The 22,559-nt window shown below is 38.1% G+C and overlaps 1 protein-coding gene across 6 annotated transcripts in view; it reads right to left on the reverse strand.

Annotated features, from left to right (window-relative positions):
• Nucleotides 1–4,443: 4,443 nt before the first annotated feature.
• dtna (dystrobrevin, alpha) overlaps nt 4,444–22,559 on the reverse strand; it is a 48,306-nt gene continuing 30,190 nt past the window's right edge. For 3 of the 6 annotated variants that reach the window (XM_057323393.1, XM_057323392.1, XM_057323391.1), the window contains 21 exons: nt 21,090–21,157; nt 20,508–20,588; nt 20,218–20,431; nt 19,699–19,784; nt 19,178–19,332; nt 18,510–18,615; nt 18,236–18,402; nt 17,383–17,507; nt 16,248–16,331; nt 15,984–16,055; nt 15,663–15,755; nt 13,001–13,088; nt 12,691–12,779; nt 12,483–12,596; nt 10,175–10,271; nt 9,201–9,393; nt 9,020–9,109; nt 8,491–8,578; nt 8,026–8,131; nt 6,871–6,908; nt 4,445–6,791 (listed from right to left, as the gene is read on the reverse strand). In XM_057323393.1, the coding sequence (XP_057179376.1) occupies nt 6,891–6,908; nt 8,026–8,131; nt 8,491–8,578; nt 9,020–9,109; nt 9,201–9,393; nt 10,175–10,271; nt 12,483–12,596; nt 12,691–12,779; nt 13,001–13,088; nt 15,663–15,755; nt 15,984–16,055; nt 16,248–16,331; nt 17,383–17,507; nt 18,236–18,402; nt 18,510–18,615; nt 19,178–19,332; nt 19,699–19,784; nt 20,218–20,431; nt 20,508–20,588; nt 21,090–21,123 (2,100 nt within the window). In that variant the 5' untranslated portion in view covers nt 21,124–21,157 and the 3' untranslated portion in view covers nt 4,445–6,791; nt 6,871–6,890. Of the gene's footprint in view, nt 6,792–6,870; nt 6,909–8,025; nt 8,132–8,490; nt 8,579–9,019; nt 9,110–9,200; nt 9,394–10,174; nt 10,272–12,482; nt 12,597–12,690; nt 12,780–13,000; nt 13,089–15,662; nt 15,756–15,983; nt 16,056–16,247; nt 16,332–17,382; nt 17,508–18,235; nt 18,403–18,509; nt 18,616–19,177; nt 19,333–19,698; nt 19,785–20,217; nt 20,432–20,507; nt 20,589–21,089; nt 21,158–22,559 lie in introns of all 6 variants that reach the window. The other 3 variants (XM_057323390.1, XM_057323395.1, XM_057323394.1) reach the window with 3 other exon arrangements.

Consider the following 22,559-nt stretch of genomic DNA (forward strand, 5'->3'; position numbering starts at 1 on the left):
TTATTATTGTTCTATATTTTTATGGGCACATTCGGCGTGTGTGCACTTCCGTGCTTGGTTCAGTGCAGACAGCAGTGGGAGAGAGATCCGGGAGAGCATTAAGGATTTTCAAGCTGATTATTAAAGCCGAGGACAAACATTCTAAGACTTTTTCTTTCAACTGGAGCGGATTCTAGTCAGAAAACAGCACACGACTGCTTAAGACCACTATACACATTAACACATTAAATTACTGATGACGACTGGACTTTCTGCTAAACCAACAAATCTATTGATCTATTTACTGATATAGATGAGCAACCTTATATAGATTAGCAAGATGTTCCCGTTTCGTTAGTCATAAAACCGCAATGCTCACGTTTATTTACACTTGGTTATGCGTTAATTGTTTTAGAGGTTATGCATGCATAATAAAGGTTAAATAAATTGGTAATGAAAACAATATTTAATAGAGTAATCAATTATTCGTAACAGTAAAAAAACGAATGCAGACTTAAGTCCAGAGCTTGCTCACTGAAACTGAGATAGGAGACTGTGGCATTGTCTGGATCTAAATGCAGGCTTAAGCCCATTGCACATTGAGTCCGAAATTTGCGTCCGTTAAAAAACCTTTAAAGTTGAAAAGTACTTTAATCAAAATAATAATAAAAAATACAACGTGTTTTGATCGCTGGATCGAAATTTGATTGCTTAGCCATGTTTAAAACAAGACTGTATGTTCTTCTGTACCCTTACACACACACACGCACACACACACACACAGCGTAAACTATAGCTTTTATTTTCGATTGACAATATGTTAGCTTAAGATGGCTATCCTTTTTCATGAAGGAAAACGTTTCGTTGTAATTGCACCTGCTGCTGTGTGGTTTTTGTAAATAATTTGCATTTGTAAATAATAAAACGTGTATTTTCCTTGAAAACAGCCGTGTTTGTCATTTAAAAACATCTATATAATAATATCCCAATAATAGCTTATTCAGTTGTATTTTGTCAGATTTTCTCAAATTTTTCCTGTCTTGTTCCTCATCGTTTCAAGTGCATTCATAATGTCAGTGGCAGGTGGCCATGGTAAATATAAATTAAGGCAAATATAAATGGCATGGTAAATATAAATTATTTAACCAAAGGTTAAATAATGCATACAATCATAAATAAATGTGGACACAGCCATTTATTTCCGTATTCCATTTGACAATATTTAGCTAAAGATCGTGTAATCAAGGAATTTGTTTTTAATGCACATCATTGCTGTTTGTTGTTCTGCATTTACCAAAGAAAATAAGTAATACAATAAAATAAAAAAACTAAATATTTTCCTTTCAATGCTCATCGTTTAATTTTTGATTAAATCGTTTTTGGCCGTAGTCATTTAAAGTCTTGATTATTTCAATTCATATACACACAATAGAAGCAAAGCATGAAAAACATTAATTCTTTAATTTCAACGTTAAAGAAATCATTTCATTTACACGCTTAGCCTATTGTAAATACGACCAATGTATAGCTCACAATACAGTTTCTAGCATTTAAAATCATTTAAACACATATGCACAGTTAAAAAAAAACTCTACGAGTCTACGATATGTCGGTGGAGGTTTTGGAATTCATTCTTTCAATCCAAATTATGTAGGCTAGCTATATTGAAGCAGCGGAGGTTAACTCATATGCTGGTTGTTAAGGCAGAATGCCAATGCAAATAGGCGACAATGCAATGCAAATATAATCTTATGGTGTATTTACAGTATATATGATGTTTGTGTAAATGTGATTCGAAGCACCGGGATTATCCTCTGTTATTAGTTTTGAGTGGCAGTCGTGAATGTCTATAGCTCATTTCCAGTGGGAGACATGCGGTAAGCTGCAAAACGCGAGGGTTTCGTTGGCGGCACGGAGGTGGTGCGCAAGCGGTGCCCAAAATCCTTCCACTGGCACGACTCTTCGCAAGCGCTCTTTTTGTGAACGGCATCCACGCTGGCTTTAACCTGTCAACATTTTAGTGAGCTCAAAACACGGAGAACATAGTTTTAATAATGGAATTCCCGAAGTTATATGACCTAACAAAAAGAAGACAAATACAGAGATTTAAATAAAGAATACAGAGTGGGTTGATTTGCAAGTTAAAATACACGATACGTGTAAAATGTCATAGTAAACTGTGCCTAAAATGAGCGTCATTAGTATTTGTCATTACCGCAAAAATTAATATACATCAACTTAAGGCTGGTTAGTGACCTTGAACGTCCGCCCAGAGACATTTTCACTATGAGAGACAGCAGCAATGCAGCAACTCTGTCCAACTGCCAAGTCTGGTGAAAGGGCCATAACATACATTAGAATGTCATGACTGGCCAATCAAAATCAAGCATTCAAAAGCGCTGTGCAAATGTGTTCATATGAGATTGTTTGCCATTGACATTCAGTTTTTCCACAGTAGAGCACACTTTCCTTTTAAATGCTTTACACAAGCAAAAGGCTACCAAAACCACTAAAACAACCCCCAGTAAAACGCGCACCTCCTACCCGGCATGACCTAATTTATCATGCCGAAAGTGCCCCCTAGTGGTCGGGAGCATTTCCGTTGTGTTGTGCCTCTATTCCGTTGTGTTGTGGCTCTATTCCGTTGTGTTGTAACTCGATTCCGTTGTGTTGTGACTCGATTCCGTTGTGTTGTGACTCGATTCCGTTGTGTTGTGACTCGATTCCGTTGTGTTGTGGCTTGATTGCGTTGTGTTGTGAACTTATATTTGCTTTTTAAATTTCGTTGTCATGTGCACTAGTAGGCCACCGTAGGTCTCAGCCGGGGGCCAGTTCTCCTCTGTCGTGTCACAGCTGCACTCGATTAAAAGTTACTGAGTAAATGTTTATGAAGAATAGGGAGAGATTATTAGTTGTGATTTAGGAAATTTCATTTGTTGAAACTGTTTAGGTCTATATTTGTCTTATTTTGTGACTGATATCAGACAACAAAGGAATGTTGTAGGCAGGGAAAATAGTGATGGCATAATGTGACTGAGTGCAGCTACAACTTCAAACTGCTGTCACATGATGTAAGTTTAGCATTTAATACGAAGTATTGTAAATTTAGCATCAATGTGACAAGTAGTCCGTCTTTGTTCTTGGTTGGGGATGGGATTGCCTGAGATGGAGCTGAGATGGTCAGTCAGTCCGCAGGCTCTCGCAGGAGGATGGCACGAGATGTTCAGCCGGAGCTGGCGTAATCTCTAGTTTGGGATGGGCATATGACGGTCATCTGGGCCTGGTGTAATCTCTCCCTACCTCGGGATGGGCAGGAGGCGGGGGAGGAGGGCAGAAAGAGAATAATTAGCGTAGCTGCTGTTCATTAATTTTTTCATTAATGCTTGGCTGAAAGATGTGTCTTTAATCTAGATTTAAATTGGAGAGTGTGTCTGACCCTCGAATAGTATCGGGGAGCCTATTCCAGGGTTTAGGTGCTATGTCTGAGAAAGCTCCGCCCCCTTTGGTGGATTTAGTTATTCTAGGTGTTATCAAAAGTGCAGAGTTTAGAGATCTTAGAGAGCGTGATGGGTTGTAGTGTGGTAGACGCTCTGTTATGTAGGTAGGGGCTAAAACGTTTAAGGCTTTATAAGTAATTAAAAGAACTTTAAAGTCAATACGACACTTAATGGGTAACCAGTGAAGGGTTGATAACATTGGGGTTATGTGATAGTATTTTCTGGACCTGGTTAGAACTCTGGCAGCTGCATTCTGAACTAACTGTAGTTTGTTTATTGATGATGCAGGACAACCACTAAGCAGTGCATTACAGTAGTCAAGTCTTGAGGTCTAATATAACGCTGAGGTCTTTAACTATTTGTTGGAGTAACAGTGCAGCCTTCAATTTGCAGGTTATAATCCGAAATATTCTGCTCACGTGTCTTTGGTCCGATAAGTAATATTTCTGTTTTATTAGAATTTAAAAGAAAGAAATTACAAGTCATCTAATGTTTTATATCTTCGATGCACTCTGCCAATTTGGATAGCTGGAACGTATCATCTGGTCTTGATGAGATATATAGCTGAGTATCATCTGCATAACAGTGGAAGCTAATTCCATGTTTTCTAATAATGTTTCCAGGGGGCAGCATGTATATGGAGAATAGCAAGGGTCCTAAAACCGATCCCTGAGGCAATCCATAATTTACTTGCGTTAGATTTGATGATTCCCCATTTAAATGGACAAATTGATGTCTGTCTGATAATTAAGATCTGAACCATTGTAGTGCCTGTCCCTGAATACCGGTATAATTGAGTTTTTTGCACAGATCAATTGACTCGCTTTATAAGACGCTTATTTAACGTCACAAGGGGCAGGGATTACTTTTGTGTTGAATGTATTTGCATTTTTTACTTTTATTGATTTAACTTTAATTAATTCAACCAAATATCTTCTTGAAAAAACAATGCCACCCACATCTTGGATGTACTGGAGAGCTGTGGGTGAGTAAATTAGTAGCCATTTTTGGGTAAAGTAACGCATTAAGGAATATAAAATACAATTAAAAAGACAATATCCCTTTCAATTTAATATCATGAAAAGGCACAAATACTGGATGCATGTTTTAATCATGGCCTATAAGTAACAGCAACAAAAACAGTATAAAAGGAACAAAACGCAATAAATAACAGAAGAAATGAGAACATGGTAAAAAAACTGGCCCGCATCCTATTTATACTTTTGGAATCTGGCCCTCAAAGAAAAGTAGTTGAAGACCCCTGGACTACAGTATGGAACGCAGCACTAAGGTCGAGCAGGACTAGGAGTGAGATGTTACCTTTATCTGATGCTATAAGCAGGTCGTTTGTCATTTTAACGAGCGCAGTTTCAGTACTATGATGCGATCTAAAGCCTGACTGGAATGTTTCGTGTATGTCATTATTTTGTAAGAAAGAGCACAACTGAGTGGACACTACTTTTTCTAGTATTTTAGACAGGTAAGGGAGATTTGAAATTGGTCTATAGCTTCCTAGTTCATTGGGGTCTTAACTTTGTTTTTTTGATAAGAGGCTTAATGACGGCCAGTTTAAAGGGTCCTGGGACATGACCTAGATGAATTGACGAGTTGATGTTATAAATGGGCTCAATTGCAACAGGTAGTAACTCTTTTAATAATTTGGTTGGTTGGTATGGGGTCTAATAAGCATGTTGTAGGTTTAGATGTTGCAATAAGTTTAATTAAATCTTCCTGTTTTATAGGGATCTATAAAACAGGAAGATTTAATTAAACTATCCTTATTATCTGCTCATTGGGAAAATGAGATTTTTTTCATGTTCAACAGGGACATCTAGTGGTTCTTTTATATATTGCATCTCAAGGTTAGAAAACCATGAAGTACAAACCATAAAGTGATGGGAAAACATTGAAAGCACAAGCTGTATACATATTCCAACACAGTTGGGGACACAAATTGATACTTGTACAATGTATGTTATATTTTATTTCTCTTTAGTACCATGCAAAATCACTGAAAAGTGCAATGATTGGCAACAGAGCGTGGATGCTGTTTTTGAACTGGTCTATATCTGCCAGTCTGAAGAAGCACAAGTAAACCATGTGACCACTGCAGTGTGACCGTAGCGAATGCAAAAAAACACATCGACATAACAGACTGCAGATGGTCAAACCCAAGCGGAAACTTTTACAAACATATTCGCTGTTCCAGTTCAACATAAAGTATCCATAATATTATCTGAAATGCATTTCCAAAGTCATCTTCAGTCACACGACAGCACATTCAGTAGTGTCACATACTGCCAGATGTGCTTTTCAAGTTTGTCTATGATGTCTTTTTCTCCTCTCGGCAGTTAAAACTTCAGCAAGTTAAATAACATAGAAAGATAAATATACTGTGGCCCATTGAGAGCCAACTGATGTCTTGCATTGAATGCAGAGGTACAAAGATTTATTTGGGTGAATCGCATGAAACCTCAAGAATATGTCTGGGTAATATTTCACCCTTTATTATGAGAAAGAAACAAGAAACTATAGTTTACTCAAAGAAAATGAAACCTGTTATTACTCCATTAAGATGTTTTACAATAGGTAAGTCATTGAGAAAAGCATGCTTAACTTTTATTTAGATTGTGTCAAAACATTCTAATGGTCATAACAAATTTGTGCAAAATGTAAATTCTCATTTTGGGGATTTTGGGGAAATGTAACCTGGAGATATTCTTGTGCGACTTATAATTCAAATGTCTTTACAATTATTACATTTCAACAGTACACATACTGTACCTACCCACCTAAAAAACAAACGTAGTCTCATGAGCTAAGGCAGTGTATTAAGTTGTATATCAAAGACTATGATAAAATCTCAAATTATTTAACTCTTCAAGAGAAATCCAAGCTACACAAAACTCTAGTATTTATATGTTTTAAAAGACCGTCGGGCCTAGGTATTCTGCTCGTACAAAAAGAAAAGATGTCGTTTGTAAAGATAGCAGCTTCATTAAAGACCACACCCACTTTGCCCAACAGATATTTAAATACAGTACAATTCTTTCAACAGATACGTAATGAAAATAAAATCAAACCAAATCATTAACACCGAGTAAAGGAAATAACCTCGAAATCATTGGATTTTATGGCACTGATGGTGTTGTAGTTCCATTGTTTGCTCCAAGTTGTTTCACAGTATTGTCTTAAACATGTTGTAGGTTCTAAAAATATATTTCTATATTTCTAGATTGGGTTGAGTACCACAGTATTCCAGAGGTGTTGTGTCAGGTGTGGTTACTGCACAGTGCTTTTATCAAGTAGCTCGTGCTGCGGTTGAGAATAAAAGATCTTACAAACAAACAAACATATACTTTGTAGTCTATTATTGTGTAGTGTGAACACTTACCATTGCTTATTAAAATGCAGCTACTCTTGTAAGGTCACCTAAAAAACAGAGAAATGACAGAATTGCTAGAGGTTCTGAAAACTCTTCATGGACAGCTAAGTAAAAATGACCTAAATGTCTATTAATGGCATGGTACGAGCACGCGGTGAGGCATCTGCACTAATAGTCGGGGCGTGTCACGTGCGTCACCCGTGTACAGATGTGCAGATAAAACGAACTTCTCTTCAGCGCTCAGAAACAGGTGCTTATAAACAGCCCGGGGATAGTTTCATTTAAATGAAATATCCATTTGGTGTAATGAATGTATGAATGTTCCATTTCTATTTCATCTCATTTCTATAGCGAATGAAAAGAAATCAAATGTGAGATATAGAGCGTACTCATGACACGTTGCTGGCATGTCTCCCAGAATGCCCAGTTTGCTGGTTAAAAATGCAGGATGTGTAGCAAAAATACTATTTATTTTGTTTTATGTCTGAAATATGAACCATTTATTGCTGTGACATTCATGTACCTTTACAGTTAAAGCTCTTATAATACATTCTACATAATACACAAAATTTATTCAACAAGATTTTCAGTAGAAAGTGGCGTTTCCATCTCTGTGGCAGTGTGTTGCCAGGGTGTTGCTAAGGTGTCCTCTAGGATTTCTCATGCTAATCCACATTCAGTCATACTCTGAGGCGGTTAAACTAAAGTTAAATATATCATGTATCGATAAACACAGCAACATCTAATCACAATACTGCAGTAAAAAGTGTGTTTATCCATTCAGACGCATTTCTATTGAACCTTCACAATCCTGCGTTTTTGCAAAGTAGCGTTACAGTAAAAGTACATATTAAAACAGACTAAGAGAATAAACGGACAAACAGAAAATTATGAAAGATATAGAATACATGGTACATATTTTCTCTTGGTTTCTAAATTAAATTTTTGTCTAAATGTTAAAGATCAACGATGCACCTGTTAAAACCCCCTTCGCTCTGTATGCTGCGGTGGGCTATATGAGAGCAGTTTTACTGCCCTTACGCTTTTTGTTGTCCTTGTGTTGTGCCAATTGCTTCCACTGTTTCCCTCGTTTGTAAGTCGCTTTGGATAAAAGCGTCTGCTAAATGACTCAATGTAAAATGAAAAGGTCTTCGAGGGACTCACCAGGAAGTTCTTGTCCTGTTCCTGTGTGCGTCTCAGTCGCTCTTTGTCCAGACGTTTTTCCAGATCATTCCCATAAAATCCTCCGGCCTCCATCTGACCCACTGCCCTGCAAGACCAGAAACACTGTGTGAGGTTTCTACAGAAATAAGTGACGCTGTCACACTAAACATCTTCAACTATCTAGTTACTTATGAAACAGCAAGTACTTGATTTGCCTTTTTTACACACTTACTTCAATCGTAAAGTGCATTTCTGTAAATCCATTTTTACCTTACCTTTCAGAATGATAGCTTTGTAAACTAACCAACTCAAGAATCTACAATAAGAATCTATATACGTTAGCTGAGAGTTCATCTCAATCCTCCAGAAGCAACTTTTCCAAACATCGTTATTTCAAACATCAGCTTTAACATTTTTAATCATTTATATACAACAATTGCTTCTTGGCAACAAAGTGTCTGTTACCCTGTTCTAGATGAGTTGGTCTGTGGATAAGGAACATCTGGCATCTGGAACGTCAGGTCAGAGACGCTGTCGGTTTCACTCTCCACCTCTGAACAACAACAACACAATTAACAACCGACAACATTTAAACAACACACTTTTCTTATAGTGGACGGAAGATTTTGCAGTAGGAATTTGTAGAAGTCATATTGCACAGAACGTTTTAATAGTTGAGCATAGATATGTTTATGTAGATGCCACATTCGACCGCTTCAGACATGTGTCCGTCATTTTGGAATGGTCCACATTTGCATTGTTGAGTTTTCCAAGATGCCACAACATTGTTTTGTCAATATTACAGTTCTTTTTAATATAATTAATTATAATATTTGGATCTACACAACAGCATGTAACATTTGATATTCATAAATGCCCATAACTGCGGTTACAGACACACAGTCAACTTACGACCAGACCGTTCCAATATAGCAGCCCATCTGGGTATATAATCTATTGTTTATAGCATATTTACAATTCAAAACAACACTACCTGAGTTAAGTTCTTTAACCAGTGAAGACATTGTGTTGGTTATGGAGTCCGCAGCCACCAGGAGATCATTTCTTAAATTCCTTCTGGAGCCTTGCAATGAAAAACACAACCATCAGCATCACAAGATAAAGCCTCCAGGTTAGCGTCAGCTTCATTCCATCACTACGGTCTCCATAGTTACCCTGAGCAAAGGCCTGCTGCACTTCTCCTCCCAGGCCCATGAGTGAGTCCTGAGGTGTCTGACTGGGCGTGGTATTGCCGGATGTTGACTGGACCGGCATAGGGATGGGTGTGGTATTGCCAGATGCTGATTGGATGGATGTGTTGACCGTGTGGCTGGGGGAGGAACGAGGGGAGGAGCTAGGACCTTGGGTCTAGAAAAGATTGTAATGCAAACATTATTCCCATTTACCATTTGGCTCATTTAGCTCATTATCAAAGAGATTTTTGATCATATTATTAGTATCCTATACAAATCAAAAACGCCTTCCCCAGTTAAACATGCTTAAAATGCCGACACTACTAACATAACACGACATGCATTAGTCTTCATCATCAAACCCATGACGGGAGTGAAAGTCACATTAAGTTCAATTTCACAGCACACTGAAAAACTGTCAAAAGAATATTAAAGTGTATGTGTGACACATCAGAATATGGTCATGCGTGTTCTCGAATGATCCGAATGTGAATGCTGGATTCCACAAGCATAGTAAAAGCGCAGATATGGCAACATGTCTCTTTAGTTCATTTGAATAGTTTGGTTCGAAGATGAGATAACTCTGTTTTTAAATTCTTTTGAAAATCATGTTTTTTATTATGTAATCATGTTTTATTTTGTTAGTTTGTTTGATTCATATCAATTGGAATGCACAGTAAAATTTCAGAAATGCAGTTATCTCATTTTGGAAGCAAACTCTTCATTGTGAGTTGGAACAAACGTGAAGTCGGCTGATGCATGTCAAGTCAAAGCTGTACTGTAGATACTGTGAGACTCACAGCGCGCTTTAACTCTTCCTCCTGTAGGTGGAGCAGTTCAGTTCAATAACACTAAAGGTCATTCCTCCACATTATTTGATCATTGTGTGTGTGTGTGTGTGTGTGTGTGTGTGTGTGTGTGTGTGTGTGTGTGTGTGTGTGTGTGATGCTTCCTACCTTTAAAAGCAACATGAGCTGCTCGAGCTGGACCATGAGTTCTCGACGGCTCTCCTGCAGGGCTGACATCCTCTGCTCTAACTCCTCTTTTCTTTGCCTGAGACAGAACCAGACTTTTCTGTCAAAGTTTGATATGGTTGAGAAAACCAACTGTCTGACAGTGTTTCACTAAAGCAATATAGGCTGAAAGTGCCTATATGAGTATGTACTGTAGGTATGTGTCATGCTTCTGCCTCATCATGTCAGGTCTTTCTTGGTCTAGTGGCAGGATCGAGACAGAGCCTCATGTTTTGTGTTGGTTCTGACATAACATGCGCTCTCTCCGGTCTCGTCTTTGGCCCCGCCCCTCTCGTTTCCCCGTTTAGCCTTCCATTAGTGTTTCATTCCCCACACCTGTCCCTTGTTCATTATCCTTTGTTAGTCTCCCTATTTAATGCCCTTGTGTTTGCTGTGCTGTGCTGGTTCGTTTTGCTTACATGTCTTGTTTGCCTTGCCTCGTCTAACCCTGTGGATTATTTACCTTGCCTCGTGTGTTCCCCGTTGGCCTCCCTTGTCTGTTCTCTACGCTGCGTTATAGCTGTTATTTAGTTTTGGTTCTTGTTGATTACCGTAAGTCTTCGTTTATTCTGTTCCATTGTTTCATCCCCCTCGAGGGAAGTGTTTATTTTCTGTTTTGTCATTTAGTCCTGTCCTTGTTTTATCCCGTCGTGGGTGTTTGTTTTTGTTCGTAAATAAAGTCTTGTTTCTGTACCACCGCTGCCTGCACTTGGGTTCTTCCCCCGAAAATCGTGACCCGTATGTATGAATGTTAATATATAAGGCTACAAATTAAAAGTGTTTAGGGCCACATATGCATCCATATTTTAAAATAACCAAAAAACCCCTTCAATCTATGGAATAAAACAAATGTAACTATGGGAATTATGTTGTGACTAAAATAAACCAAAACTATAACCTCTTCGGTTTTCTTTTATTTTTGTCATATTATAGCATCTTCAATTTTTTCAGAAATGTCATTGTCTCAAGCGTCTTCTTGGGGTCTCACATGCTTAAACGGTATTGAAGGAGTTCCCATCTACTCTGGCCTCTGCTTTTCATTATTATGTGAAAGTTCACATAACGACATTTTTATTAAATAAAACAATAATATTTTTGCCTACATAAATGATGTCAAACATTTCAAATTAAGCATTTTTTGTTTTCTAAGATCACATTACAGCGAAGCAAAACGAAACTTTTGTTTTTATGAAATGAAGTATGGTATTTATTATGAAAATACGAATAAAACACATTTAGATAAGAAATTGGTGCAAAAATATGATTTAATTTTTATATTAAATTAAATATATGAACAAAAGTAAAATATATTAAATAAATAAATTTTATATTAAATATCTTACTATTTCATTTTGCTTGAAAGTGTAATACATTAAATGTTACGTTTGATAATAGATTCAAGATTTGATTTGTCACATACACAGTTATATAGAGAATATACAACCAGTAGTGAAATGTAGGTCAGGTCAGCTCCAAAGAGCGCAATTATTATAAAATACGAACACAAAAGGAAAATATAAATAATATAAAGATAAAGGTGTATATATAATAAATATTCTACATTACATTGACATTTACGCATTTGGCAGACGCTTTCATCCAAAGCGACTTACGTTGCATTAATACTACACATTTGTATTTGAGTATGTGCAGTCCCTGGGAACCCACGACCTTGGCGTTGCTAGCGCCACGCTCTAACCACTGAGCTACAGGGAAGATATATATAAGTATATATATCTGGTTATATACAGTATACTGTAAATATATTTTCTCATTCACCTAATTACTTATATTTTATATATATATTACTTCATATACTTACATATCTTATATACTTACTATTACATTTTGCTTGAAAGTGTGATACATTAAATGTTACGTTTCATAATAAATGATGTATATACTGTAAGATATACAAGTATAAATCTGGTTTTATATAGACTTACATAGATCATTTATTATGAAACGTAACATTTAATGTATCACACTTTCAAGCAAGATGTAATAGTCTACTAGTAAAACCATGGTAACCATTGATTAGGTTAAGAGTTGGTCTGGACAGAGCTCATTTCAGTAAATGTGTCGAGTCGACTGCTCGATGTGTTCACACAGGAAGCGGTGAGTTTTGTAAATTGCTTCTCAAGAGCTCTCATTCATGTTTGAGACGAGCAGCGCTCAGGTTACAATGCTGTGTGTGGGTGTGTTGTTCAGCACAACTCATCAGGTTTCAGTCTGTTGTGTGCGAGTGTACCTGAGCAGTCTCAGTTCAGCCAGTAACATTGGGTTTTGTTGGTTTTTGTCTAATGGAGGATGAGAAGCTTCCTCATGCTGTTGTCTCAAGCGCTGAATCTCCTGCAAAATCTCCCTGCAGACACACAATGAACCAGCAAACGTTACGAATGGCAAAGCTGATAACCCTGAACATCACAATTCAACTCAACCTGCAGCGTCCCACTCACTTGTTCTTGTTCTCCAGCTCGGCGATAAGCTGCCTTTGCTGTTTATTGGTGTCCAAACACAAGGAGATATCTGACGGTACTCTGCTCTTCTGTTCATGAAAGAGTTGTTGAATTAAAAGCATTTACTTCATTAAAAGTGAATTTACGAATACTGCAGTTGTCTGTGTGCACAAGTTAGTATTTTAACGGTGCAAACATGACCTTTAATTGAATAAAATGTCCAGATGACTTACAATGGAAAGGAAAATCTGAAAAGAGTCTAATGAATATTTGGTAATGCTCTAATGAGCGTTCTGATTGGCTCTCTTACCGACGGAGCTCCGTCAGCAGCCAATCGGGACGCGTAACGGGCGATGAGGCAGTGCTCATCATCATGGTTTTTACTGCTCTCCTGGAAACTGTCAATTAAGGAAAGAAGGCGGAGCCAACTCAGTCATCTGGGTCATTATGCACAAAAGCACTTAGTGTTTGACTTCTAAACCATTTAGTAAGGGAAGTGCAAGCAAAGAAATGAAAATAAGACAGAAATGTCCTTTTTTATCTATATATACAGTATATACACTCACCTAAAGGATTATTAGGAACACCTGTTCAATTTCTCATTAATGCAATTATCTAATCAACCAATCACATGGCAGTTGCTTCAATGCATTTAGGGGTGTGGTCCTGGTCAAGACAATCTCCTGAACTCCAAACTGAATGTCAGAATGGGAAAGAAAGGTGATTTAAGCAATTTTGAGCGTGGCATGGTTGTTGGTGCCAGACGGGCCGGTCTGAGTATTTCACAATCTGCTCAGTTACTGGGATTTTCACGCACAACCATTTCTAGGGTTTACAAAGAATGGTGTGAAAAGGGAAAAACATCCAGTATGCGGCAGTCCTGTGGGCGAAAATGCCTTGTTGATGCTAGAGGTCAGAGGAGAATGGGCCGACTGATTCAAGCTGATAGAAGAGCAACTTTGACTGAAATAACCACTCGTTACAACCGAGGTATGCAGCAAAGCATTTGTGAAGCCACAACACGCACAACCTTGAGGCAGATGGGCTACAACAGCAGAAGACCCCACCGGGTACCACTCATCTCCACTACAAATAGGAAAAAGAGGCTACAATTTGCACGAGCTCACCAAAATTGGACAGTTGAAGACTGGAAAAATGTTGCCTGGTCTGATGAGTCTCGATTTCTGTTGAGACATTCAAATGGTAGAGTCAGAATTTGGCGTAAACAGAATGAGAACATGGATCCATCATGCCTTGTTACCACTGTGCAGGCTGGTGGTGGTGGTGTAATGGTGTGGGGGATGTTTTCTTGGCACACTTTAGGCCCCTTAGTGCCAATTGGGCATCGTTTAAATGCCACGGCCTACCTGAGCATTGTTTCTGACCATGTCCATCCCTTTATGACCACCATGTACCCATCCTCTAATGGCTACTTCCAGCAGGATAATGCACCATGTCACAAAGCTCGAATCATTTCAAATTGGTTTCTTGAACATGACAATGAGTTCACTGTACTAGAATGGCCCCCACAGTCACCAGATCTCAACCCGATAGAACATCTTTGGGATGTGGTGGAACGGGAGCTTCGTGCCCTGGATGTGCATCCCACAAATCTCCATCAACTGCAAGATGCTATCCTATCAATATGGGCCAACATTTCTAAAGAATGCTTTCAGCACCTTGTTGAATCAATGCCACGTAGAATTAAGGCAGTTCTGAAGGCGAAAGGGGGTCAAACACCGTATTAGTATGGTGTTCCTAATAATCCTTTAGGTGAGTGTATATATATAAAGCCGAGTGCTGGTCTTCAAAATTACGGCCATTAAGGAAGTTCAGCACTTCTATGAATGACGTTTATGCAAAACGATAGCAAAAACAGCACATGAAAGATCTACTGTAAGCAAATCATTCAAACTGAGACCCAGTTTCCCAAAATGCACCTCGGGGTTAAGAGCAAAGACGATCTTAATGTAAGATTTCTTTGCAGAGGGACACAGCCATAGCTAAAGGTTATCATGTTTTAAACCGCTGTTCACCACAGTGTCAAGAAATTCGATAATAACGTCACAGTGTAAATATATGGCTTGATAAAACCAAAGGCTTTTATGCAGTTAGCAAGCTGCAAACATTTCTTTGCAAAGCATTGACGCCAGTAAAGTCACCATCCCAAATCTGGTTAAACCTTGTTTAAAATAAAACATATATCTATATTGGTAACATTTACACAATGCTTTATAAAGCTACACTATTTCCAAATGTTTGTATTGTGTTGCATATGCTGGGAATTATCAGAATGAGATGGTGAACCTTGGTCTATACAAACAGATTAAAGGTATAGTTCACCCAAAAATACAAATTCTGTCGTTAATTATTCACTCTCAAGTTGTTCAAACTGTGTTTATGACTCTTTCTTCAGACGAACACAAAAGAAGATATTTTGAGCAATGTTTTGAGCAATCGGACGTGCGCGCCCCGACTGCAGTTAACTTCTGGTCTGAGTATTTATATTTTATTTCATTTATGTTAATATTAATTTATGTTGTTGTATAATAATTGTTTTAAATAAATGATTTGTTGAATTTTGTTGTAGGCCTATGTTAATTTTGTTGTAGTTCGGTGGCATTTAAAGAGAGCGTACGGTACACTGACATCTAGCGGCTGAGCTTGGTATCGCAGTCTACATTCAGAGTATTGGAGAGACGAGTTTAGCCAAGTATTTATTTGTGAATGTGTACCGGAATGCGTAGTAACGTTTCTTTATGTTGTCACTCTGAAACCGTCTATACAATGGAAGTCAATGGGATGTTGGTTATCAAAATATCTTCTTTTGTGTTCTGCAGAAGAAAGGGAGTCATGCAAGTTTGAAATTACATGAGGAGGAAAACATGATGAAAGAATTCTCATTTTTGGGTGAACTGTCCTTTTAAGATGAAAAGCGCCACAGCGATCTCAGAGCGACCGCTCACACTGACCATGAGGGCTTCTTTTCAAGTAGATTCACATAGAATCCGATAAGTATGTGCTCATCGGCGAGCCTATCGGCAATATCGAGGCTGTACTGAACCCTGAAACCACGTTTCAGAAACACAAATGACATCATAATGACCACAGAAACAACTTTCACATGGAGGCATCTATGCACGTTTAAATATCTATAATGTTGTCACTTTATAGCTTAAAGACTGACCAATAATGTCATCAATTTTCTTACGGTCATACTTCATGTCACAAACATTTATCATGTTTTGCCTTTTACATCTACGTGTTCTTACAACAGATTCAAACGGACTTACCCCTTTCCTTTTAAGAGATCCGGGGCCGTCCGAGAGAACAGTCTCTTCTGTTTAGTCTCATCGTGAGCACCTCTATTCACCCCCAAAACCAGCATTATTGATGAGCAACACACAAACCCGTTTAGAGCACACAATGCTCCACCAAACGTCATCATTATTAACTCACATCATTTGTGATGTCCTTGGATTGAATCATCTACATGTATGTCGAACACATCGACAAAGACCACACAAGTAAGCATACATTACTAATGTTCTACTCACCTTTTACTAGAGTACGGGTTTCCTGAGGATGGCATGGAGTGAGAAAGCATGTACTCATTTCCGCTGGCCACCGGTCGGGGAGGCCTGGAGAAATTCACAAGACCATCAAAACTTTGTATATGCTGTATGTGCGTGTGCGTCTTTATTATACATATGAATGTGTTTGTGCCCGTGTAAAATTTGTGACCCTGGACCACAAAACCAGTCATAAGTAGCACGAGGTATATTTGTAACCAGTGTTGGGCAAGTTACTCTGAAAAAGTAATGAATTACTAGTTACTAATTACATATTCAATAGTGTACTTAGATTACTGTACAAATGACTCTCTCCAAAAAGTATTTCGTTAGTTATTACTAATTACTTTCTATATCCTACAGCAGCCTTGATTAGTTAAGTGATTCAAGGACAGACATGAAACGGCTCTTTTCATTCATTCAAATAAATCATATAAAACTGCATAAAGTAGTTTTAGTAACTGACCAAAGTATTACAAATGTGAGAGTTATACATTAAAGCACAGATTTGATTTGATCACGGATAGTTATTTTGATGTCAATTCCACTATCGCGCACACATATACTCCACACAGTATTTAGTTTAATTACATCAGAAGTAACTGTCATTAAATGACAGAAAAAATAGAGTAATCCCTTACTTTACTTTCTCAAGGGAAAAGTAAATCAATTACAGTAACTAATTACTTAGTAACTAGTTACACCCAACACTGTTTGTAGAAATAGCCAACAATACATTGTATGGGTCAAAATGATTGATTTTTCTTTGATCCAAAAAATATTAGGATATTAAGTAAAGATCATGTTCCATGAAGATATTTTGTAAATTTCCTACTCTAAATATATCAAAACTTCATTTTTGTGAGCAAAATCGCAAACAATCGATTTAAAAACATCGACCCTTATGACTGGTTTTGTGGTCCACGGTCACATTTGGGCATCAGTGTTTAATCGACATACAGTACGGCTCTATATCACGCTACTTACCACGTGTCCCTGTTTCGTAGCACAAAAACAAAACAAGGCAGCTATGTTATAAAATGTTAGCACGGACAATTTACATCACGTTGAAAACAGAAAAAGACTCAAAACTGCTTCAAGCAGGTGCTGTGTTACATACACAACATGAGCGAGGTTGAGCGGTTTCTCAGGGTCTTCGGACAACATCGGGTACGAAGGCTCTCGGTTGGACGCACAACTCAGAGATTTGCTAAGAACGTCCGACAACTTCTTAGCCGGAGATTTCTGGAAGAAACAAAGATCTGTTCTGAAGTAAATGGCTTTAAAAACACAACTGGACATGTTTATCATATCACAGAAAGCAGGACTGTCCTACTGTTTTTCTTTTCTTTTTTTAACTTCATGTCAGCTACTATTTCTATGATTAATAATAAAAACTAAAACTAAAAATGATGTTTAATACGCTTTTTTTCTAAAAACCGAACACTAACATTTGTATTCACTTCATTGAAACTTTTTCAAAAGTATCAACAGAATCAATTAAGTTTTTAAATAAAAGCCTAATAGGGGGTTCACACCAAACGTGAATTAAGCGTATGCGCGAGTAAATTACATACAAAGTCAATGCAAAGACGCGAATAGATGCGAACTCGTGGCAGGCGATGCGAATGACATGAATCGGGAGGCGCGATTGCTGCAAACGTGTGTCAATCTCGTCTTCCGCGCAAGTTGAAAATATCTGTCAGATGGCGTCACTAAATATACAAACTTTTCCCGCGAGTAATAAAGAGCGTGGAACGCGATTGTTCGCGTTTAGTGTGAACCCAGCATTAGATGTACTATGTGGGCAGCTTTGTCATTGGATATTTGTTGTGTACTTCTTACAACGTGGGAAAAATACATGAATACTAAATAAAAACGTGTAAAATAAATAAAACTGAAGAAATGCAAAATGCAATCAAGACAAATAGGATAAAGACGGGATAATATTAGATACAGTTGCGTTCACTTACCCATGACATGTACTCCTTCATCTGGTGCTGGTTGCTATGGCTGCCCGAGGCATGGCCCCTCCAGAAACACTCCTGGCAGAGTTGGTAATTATCACATTTTTGGCAACGGTAACGAAATCCCATCATGCTCTGGCTGTGACAGTAGGAGCACTCCACTGGATGGAAGACTAGAGAGGAGAGGACAGAGGAGGAGAGTCGTTTAGTTTGTGAATGGCAGAAGGAAATACTATCATTGGAAAAGCCATTCACAATAAAACAGATGTTGAAAACTCACCGTTCTCAACATTTGCCAGCCGATGCATCAGCGGTAACCAAACCAGACACTGAGGGGGAGGATCTGACATGAACGTGTCAAGAAACACGTTGAGCGTGACCTTCTTCTGTGAAGCGTCAGCAGTTCGTAAACAAATTAGTCATACGGATTTGAAAAAAGACATCAAAACGAATAGACGGTTTCATCTTAACAACATAAACAAACGTTACTGCGCATGCGCACTTTTGTGACCCCCCGACTTAACTTCCGGTACACATTCACAAACAATAGAGCGCCTGTAGATTATTTCTGATAACAAGCAAAAGAAACCGAGAAGAAGTGTTACTTGGCCAAACTTGTCTGTCCAATATTTTGAATGTAGACTGCGATACCAAGCACAACCGCTAGATGTCAGTGTACCGTACGGTTTCTTTAAATGCCACCGAACTACAGGACCCATTCAACAAATTGTTCATTTAATAAAATGAACATACAACCAAATTCAACAAATCGTTTATTTAATATCAATTATTATACAGTAAAATAGTCATATTAACAAACAAAATAAAATATAAATAGTAATATTATTAGACACACAAACCGGAAGTGAAGTGGGGGTCAGGCGCGCGCACGTACGATGAAACGGTCTTCTAGATTAGATTGAATGTTGAAGGAGGAATTTGACACACCTCTTGAGGAAAGCAAGATCTCGTGGACTGTTCAGTGTAACCAAAGGATGGCCCCTCAAAAACCGTCACGGGCAGTTTGAGCGCCTCCCTCAGGAACTGATCGAACTGTGTGTATATCATCACTCCGTTTGAGTCGGATATCTGGGAAAATATATCTAAAAAAAGAAATGTCATTAAAAAAATTTACGAACCAATAGACATTGACTGCAGGTAGTACAATTCAAGTTTTTTTTAAAAACCTTTCCTTATTCCACACAACAAATATCTACAAACTACTTTGACAAACACATAACACCACAGCGGCAATTTTCATTACGACGTGTTCTTCAGCAGAAATGAGGCCCAAAGTTTTACACAGACAAGGTCATGAAAAGGCAAATATGACTTGTGGCTGCGAGTGACTTTCAAGTAATGACAGCTGCTATGACCTTTGAAATGAAGATGAAACGATGAATAGAAGTGTCCATTAATCAGCATCATAGCACTGAACACACATCGGTTCAGAGGCGGGTGAAACTTACATCTCAGTTTATCCAAAATCTTTCCTCCGCAGAGGGCGGCCAGGGCCGTCTTCACCACAAAAACCGAGACTTTTCCTCCACCTTCCCTAGAATAGACACACCTGTCACGAACACGTTTACATACTGTGGGCTATGCACGGCAACAAAAATACGTTCTGAGAACGTTTTGCTAACATTTTGTTAAATGTTATTTCATACAATGTAGGTACAGGGTTAGCTGTAATGTTCTGATAATGTTCAGCAATGACGAAGTTGACCCAATGCTCTTTCCATGTTATTCCAGAACATTTTTGATCACTTTGAGAGAACGTTAGCCAAAGAGAACGTTCCCGGTTAGCTGCGAATGTGAATGTAAAGCAATTTAAGACAACAAAACATCAATGATATCAAACACGGCCGTTAGATTAAGTTGAATCGCTTCATATTTTTGTATGGCACTTTGGATAAAAACACCTGCGAAATGCTTGAATACAAATGTAGATTGCAAAACAACTCTGGTTAATCCTGTCATGATCTTACGGGTCGTACGCGGCGAACAGAAAGTTAAGGAGGAAGGAGATGGACTGGTCCACGTTGATCTGATGGGTGGTGGGTAGACGCTTGTTCAGCTGGTAAAAGATGGTGGACAGGATTGCTTGAAGGTGCGACACTGAGAACTCCGTGCTGAGGTCCATGATGTTGAGTCTGTTTTCACGAAACACCTCGATAAGATTCCAGATATCCACCAAGTGCACTGCGGACATATGCATTTAGAAATGTTATGACTTACTAAACTTACAATAAAGTTTGCATTGTACTCTCATACTTACGATTGCATCTCTTCTGAATAAATCTCAGCTTGCATGCAGTTCTGTATGTGGACAATCGGATGGAGTCCAGATCCAGTGCGCCTGTGACATGAAAACAATACATTACGCTATATTCTCACATGATCAACTCTGCTAAAAAACACAGTTTAAACCAGACTAAGATGCTTTGCTGGTCTCAGCTGGTTTTTGGCTGGATTCCTAGCCTGTTTTTAATATAGGGCGATTAATCGAATACAGAATAAAAGTTTGCGTTTACATAATATATATCTGTGTACTGTGCATAATAATTTTGTATTTATTAACACATACACATATTGAAGAAAAATCTAAAAATTAATAAACATTTATATATAATTTCAATTATTGGAAAATATAAATAAATACATGTAAATAATTCCTAAATATGTATTCAAGTGTATGTGTTTGTATTTATAAATACAAAATTAATATGCACAGTGCATACTATGTAAACACAAACTTTTATTCTGGATGCGATTAATCGCGATTAGTGGTTTGACAGCCCTGTATCAGCATCATGTTGGTTTGAATCTGGAGTGAAATACAGTGAAATATAACACATACGCATTTCAGCAAACAGCTGCCTTCTGTCTGCCATGATGCTGCTGTTACTGCCCGACTCCTCGATCAATCTACAAAACATCACACGCAGGGACAATGTCAGACGTTAACACAAAATCCACAATAGTTGCATCTGATGGACACAACCAAAATATACAATAACACAACGTGGACCTGGCTTGGATTTGTGCTTGTGAATGTAAAACAGTTATCTCACTACAGTAGTATCCCAGAATGCACCTCACCTGTGCACATTTAAAAGCTCAGACATGCGATACTATCTGAAGCGAGACCCGTCCATCACAATAGACGGGAGAACACAACTGACTTTGTGCTGTTTAACGCCATCTAACACGCTGCACTGTATCATGTGATGCGTTGCCATGGCAGCAGACCAGCCCGTTCCTAAAATGGGGTGAATGTAAGTGTCCAATACAACTTTGAGCCATTAATGGGCCGTGTACCATTTACCACATGCTCATGTGCACATTTTGATAACCCGAACTAATGAGAATAATGTGCTGTCGGACCTCAGATGCCATGAAATCAAAAGTGCCGTTTTGTTGCTTTTGTTCTGTATGTTGGCTTTGAGGTCATCCATATGCTCTTAAATATAAAAAAACAAGGCAAATTCATAAGTGTGTTCTGTGTTTATACATTTCATGTACCGCTGCCTGCGCTTGGGTTCTCTTCCGTGAACATTTAATGACAAAAACACGTTCATCACGTTCAGGTCATTTGTTGAAAAGCTCAACTAGAAAGATTAAACAGACATATGGTAAAAAAATCATTTTGTATAATGCCACAATATACAGCATTGTTACATCTTATTTAAATAACACATATTTAGTGGATTTTTTTAACCAAACTTAACCGGTTTTGCTTGTAATTTCTGCCAAAACTGTAAAAAGTGTGTTTCTTAGAGTATTGTGCAAATATTAAATGCATTGGTCATTTCAATAAAAAGGCAGTGCAATACCATCACTGTAGATTTTTGTATGAGTAAAAGAACAAGAGCGAAAGTACTTTAGCGATACAACCAGTTCCTTAGCGGTGACCAACATAATCTTCATCCATTTACTGGAATACCATCCAATAGGATCTCTTTAAATTGATAAAAAATGACATATCCTAATATGCTTCTTTGTCTCAAAAATGAACTTGCATCGCCGCAATCTTTTAACACAATCTAAGAGTATATATCAGGTTGATCTCCTAAACTGAACAGTTAAAACTCTCTCGGTCCAAAACTCCTTCGCAAAGAGCGTAATGCTCAATTAAGTTTAAGGAATGTGCAGTCACAATCCGAGAGATCCCAGAGTTCCCGGCGGCTGTAGTAATCGGGCAATATACCGAGTCACCATAACAACACAGGGACAAACACTACACAAGTGAAAAATACCCAGAATGCACTGCATATTTGAAGACATCACTAATGTGACCCTACTCAAAGCTGCCATATAGGGTGGTTAT

Source organism: Triplophysa rosa, linkage group LG23 (assembly GCF_024868665.1).
Source record: "Triplophysa rosa linkage group LG23, Trosa_1v2, whole genome shotgun sequence".
Classification (NCBI taxonomy): domain Eukaryota; kingdom Metazoa; phylum Chordata; class Actinopteri; order Cypriniformes; family Nemacheilidae; genus Triplophysa; species Triplophysa rosa.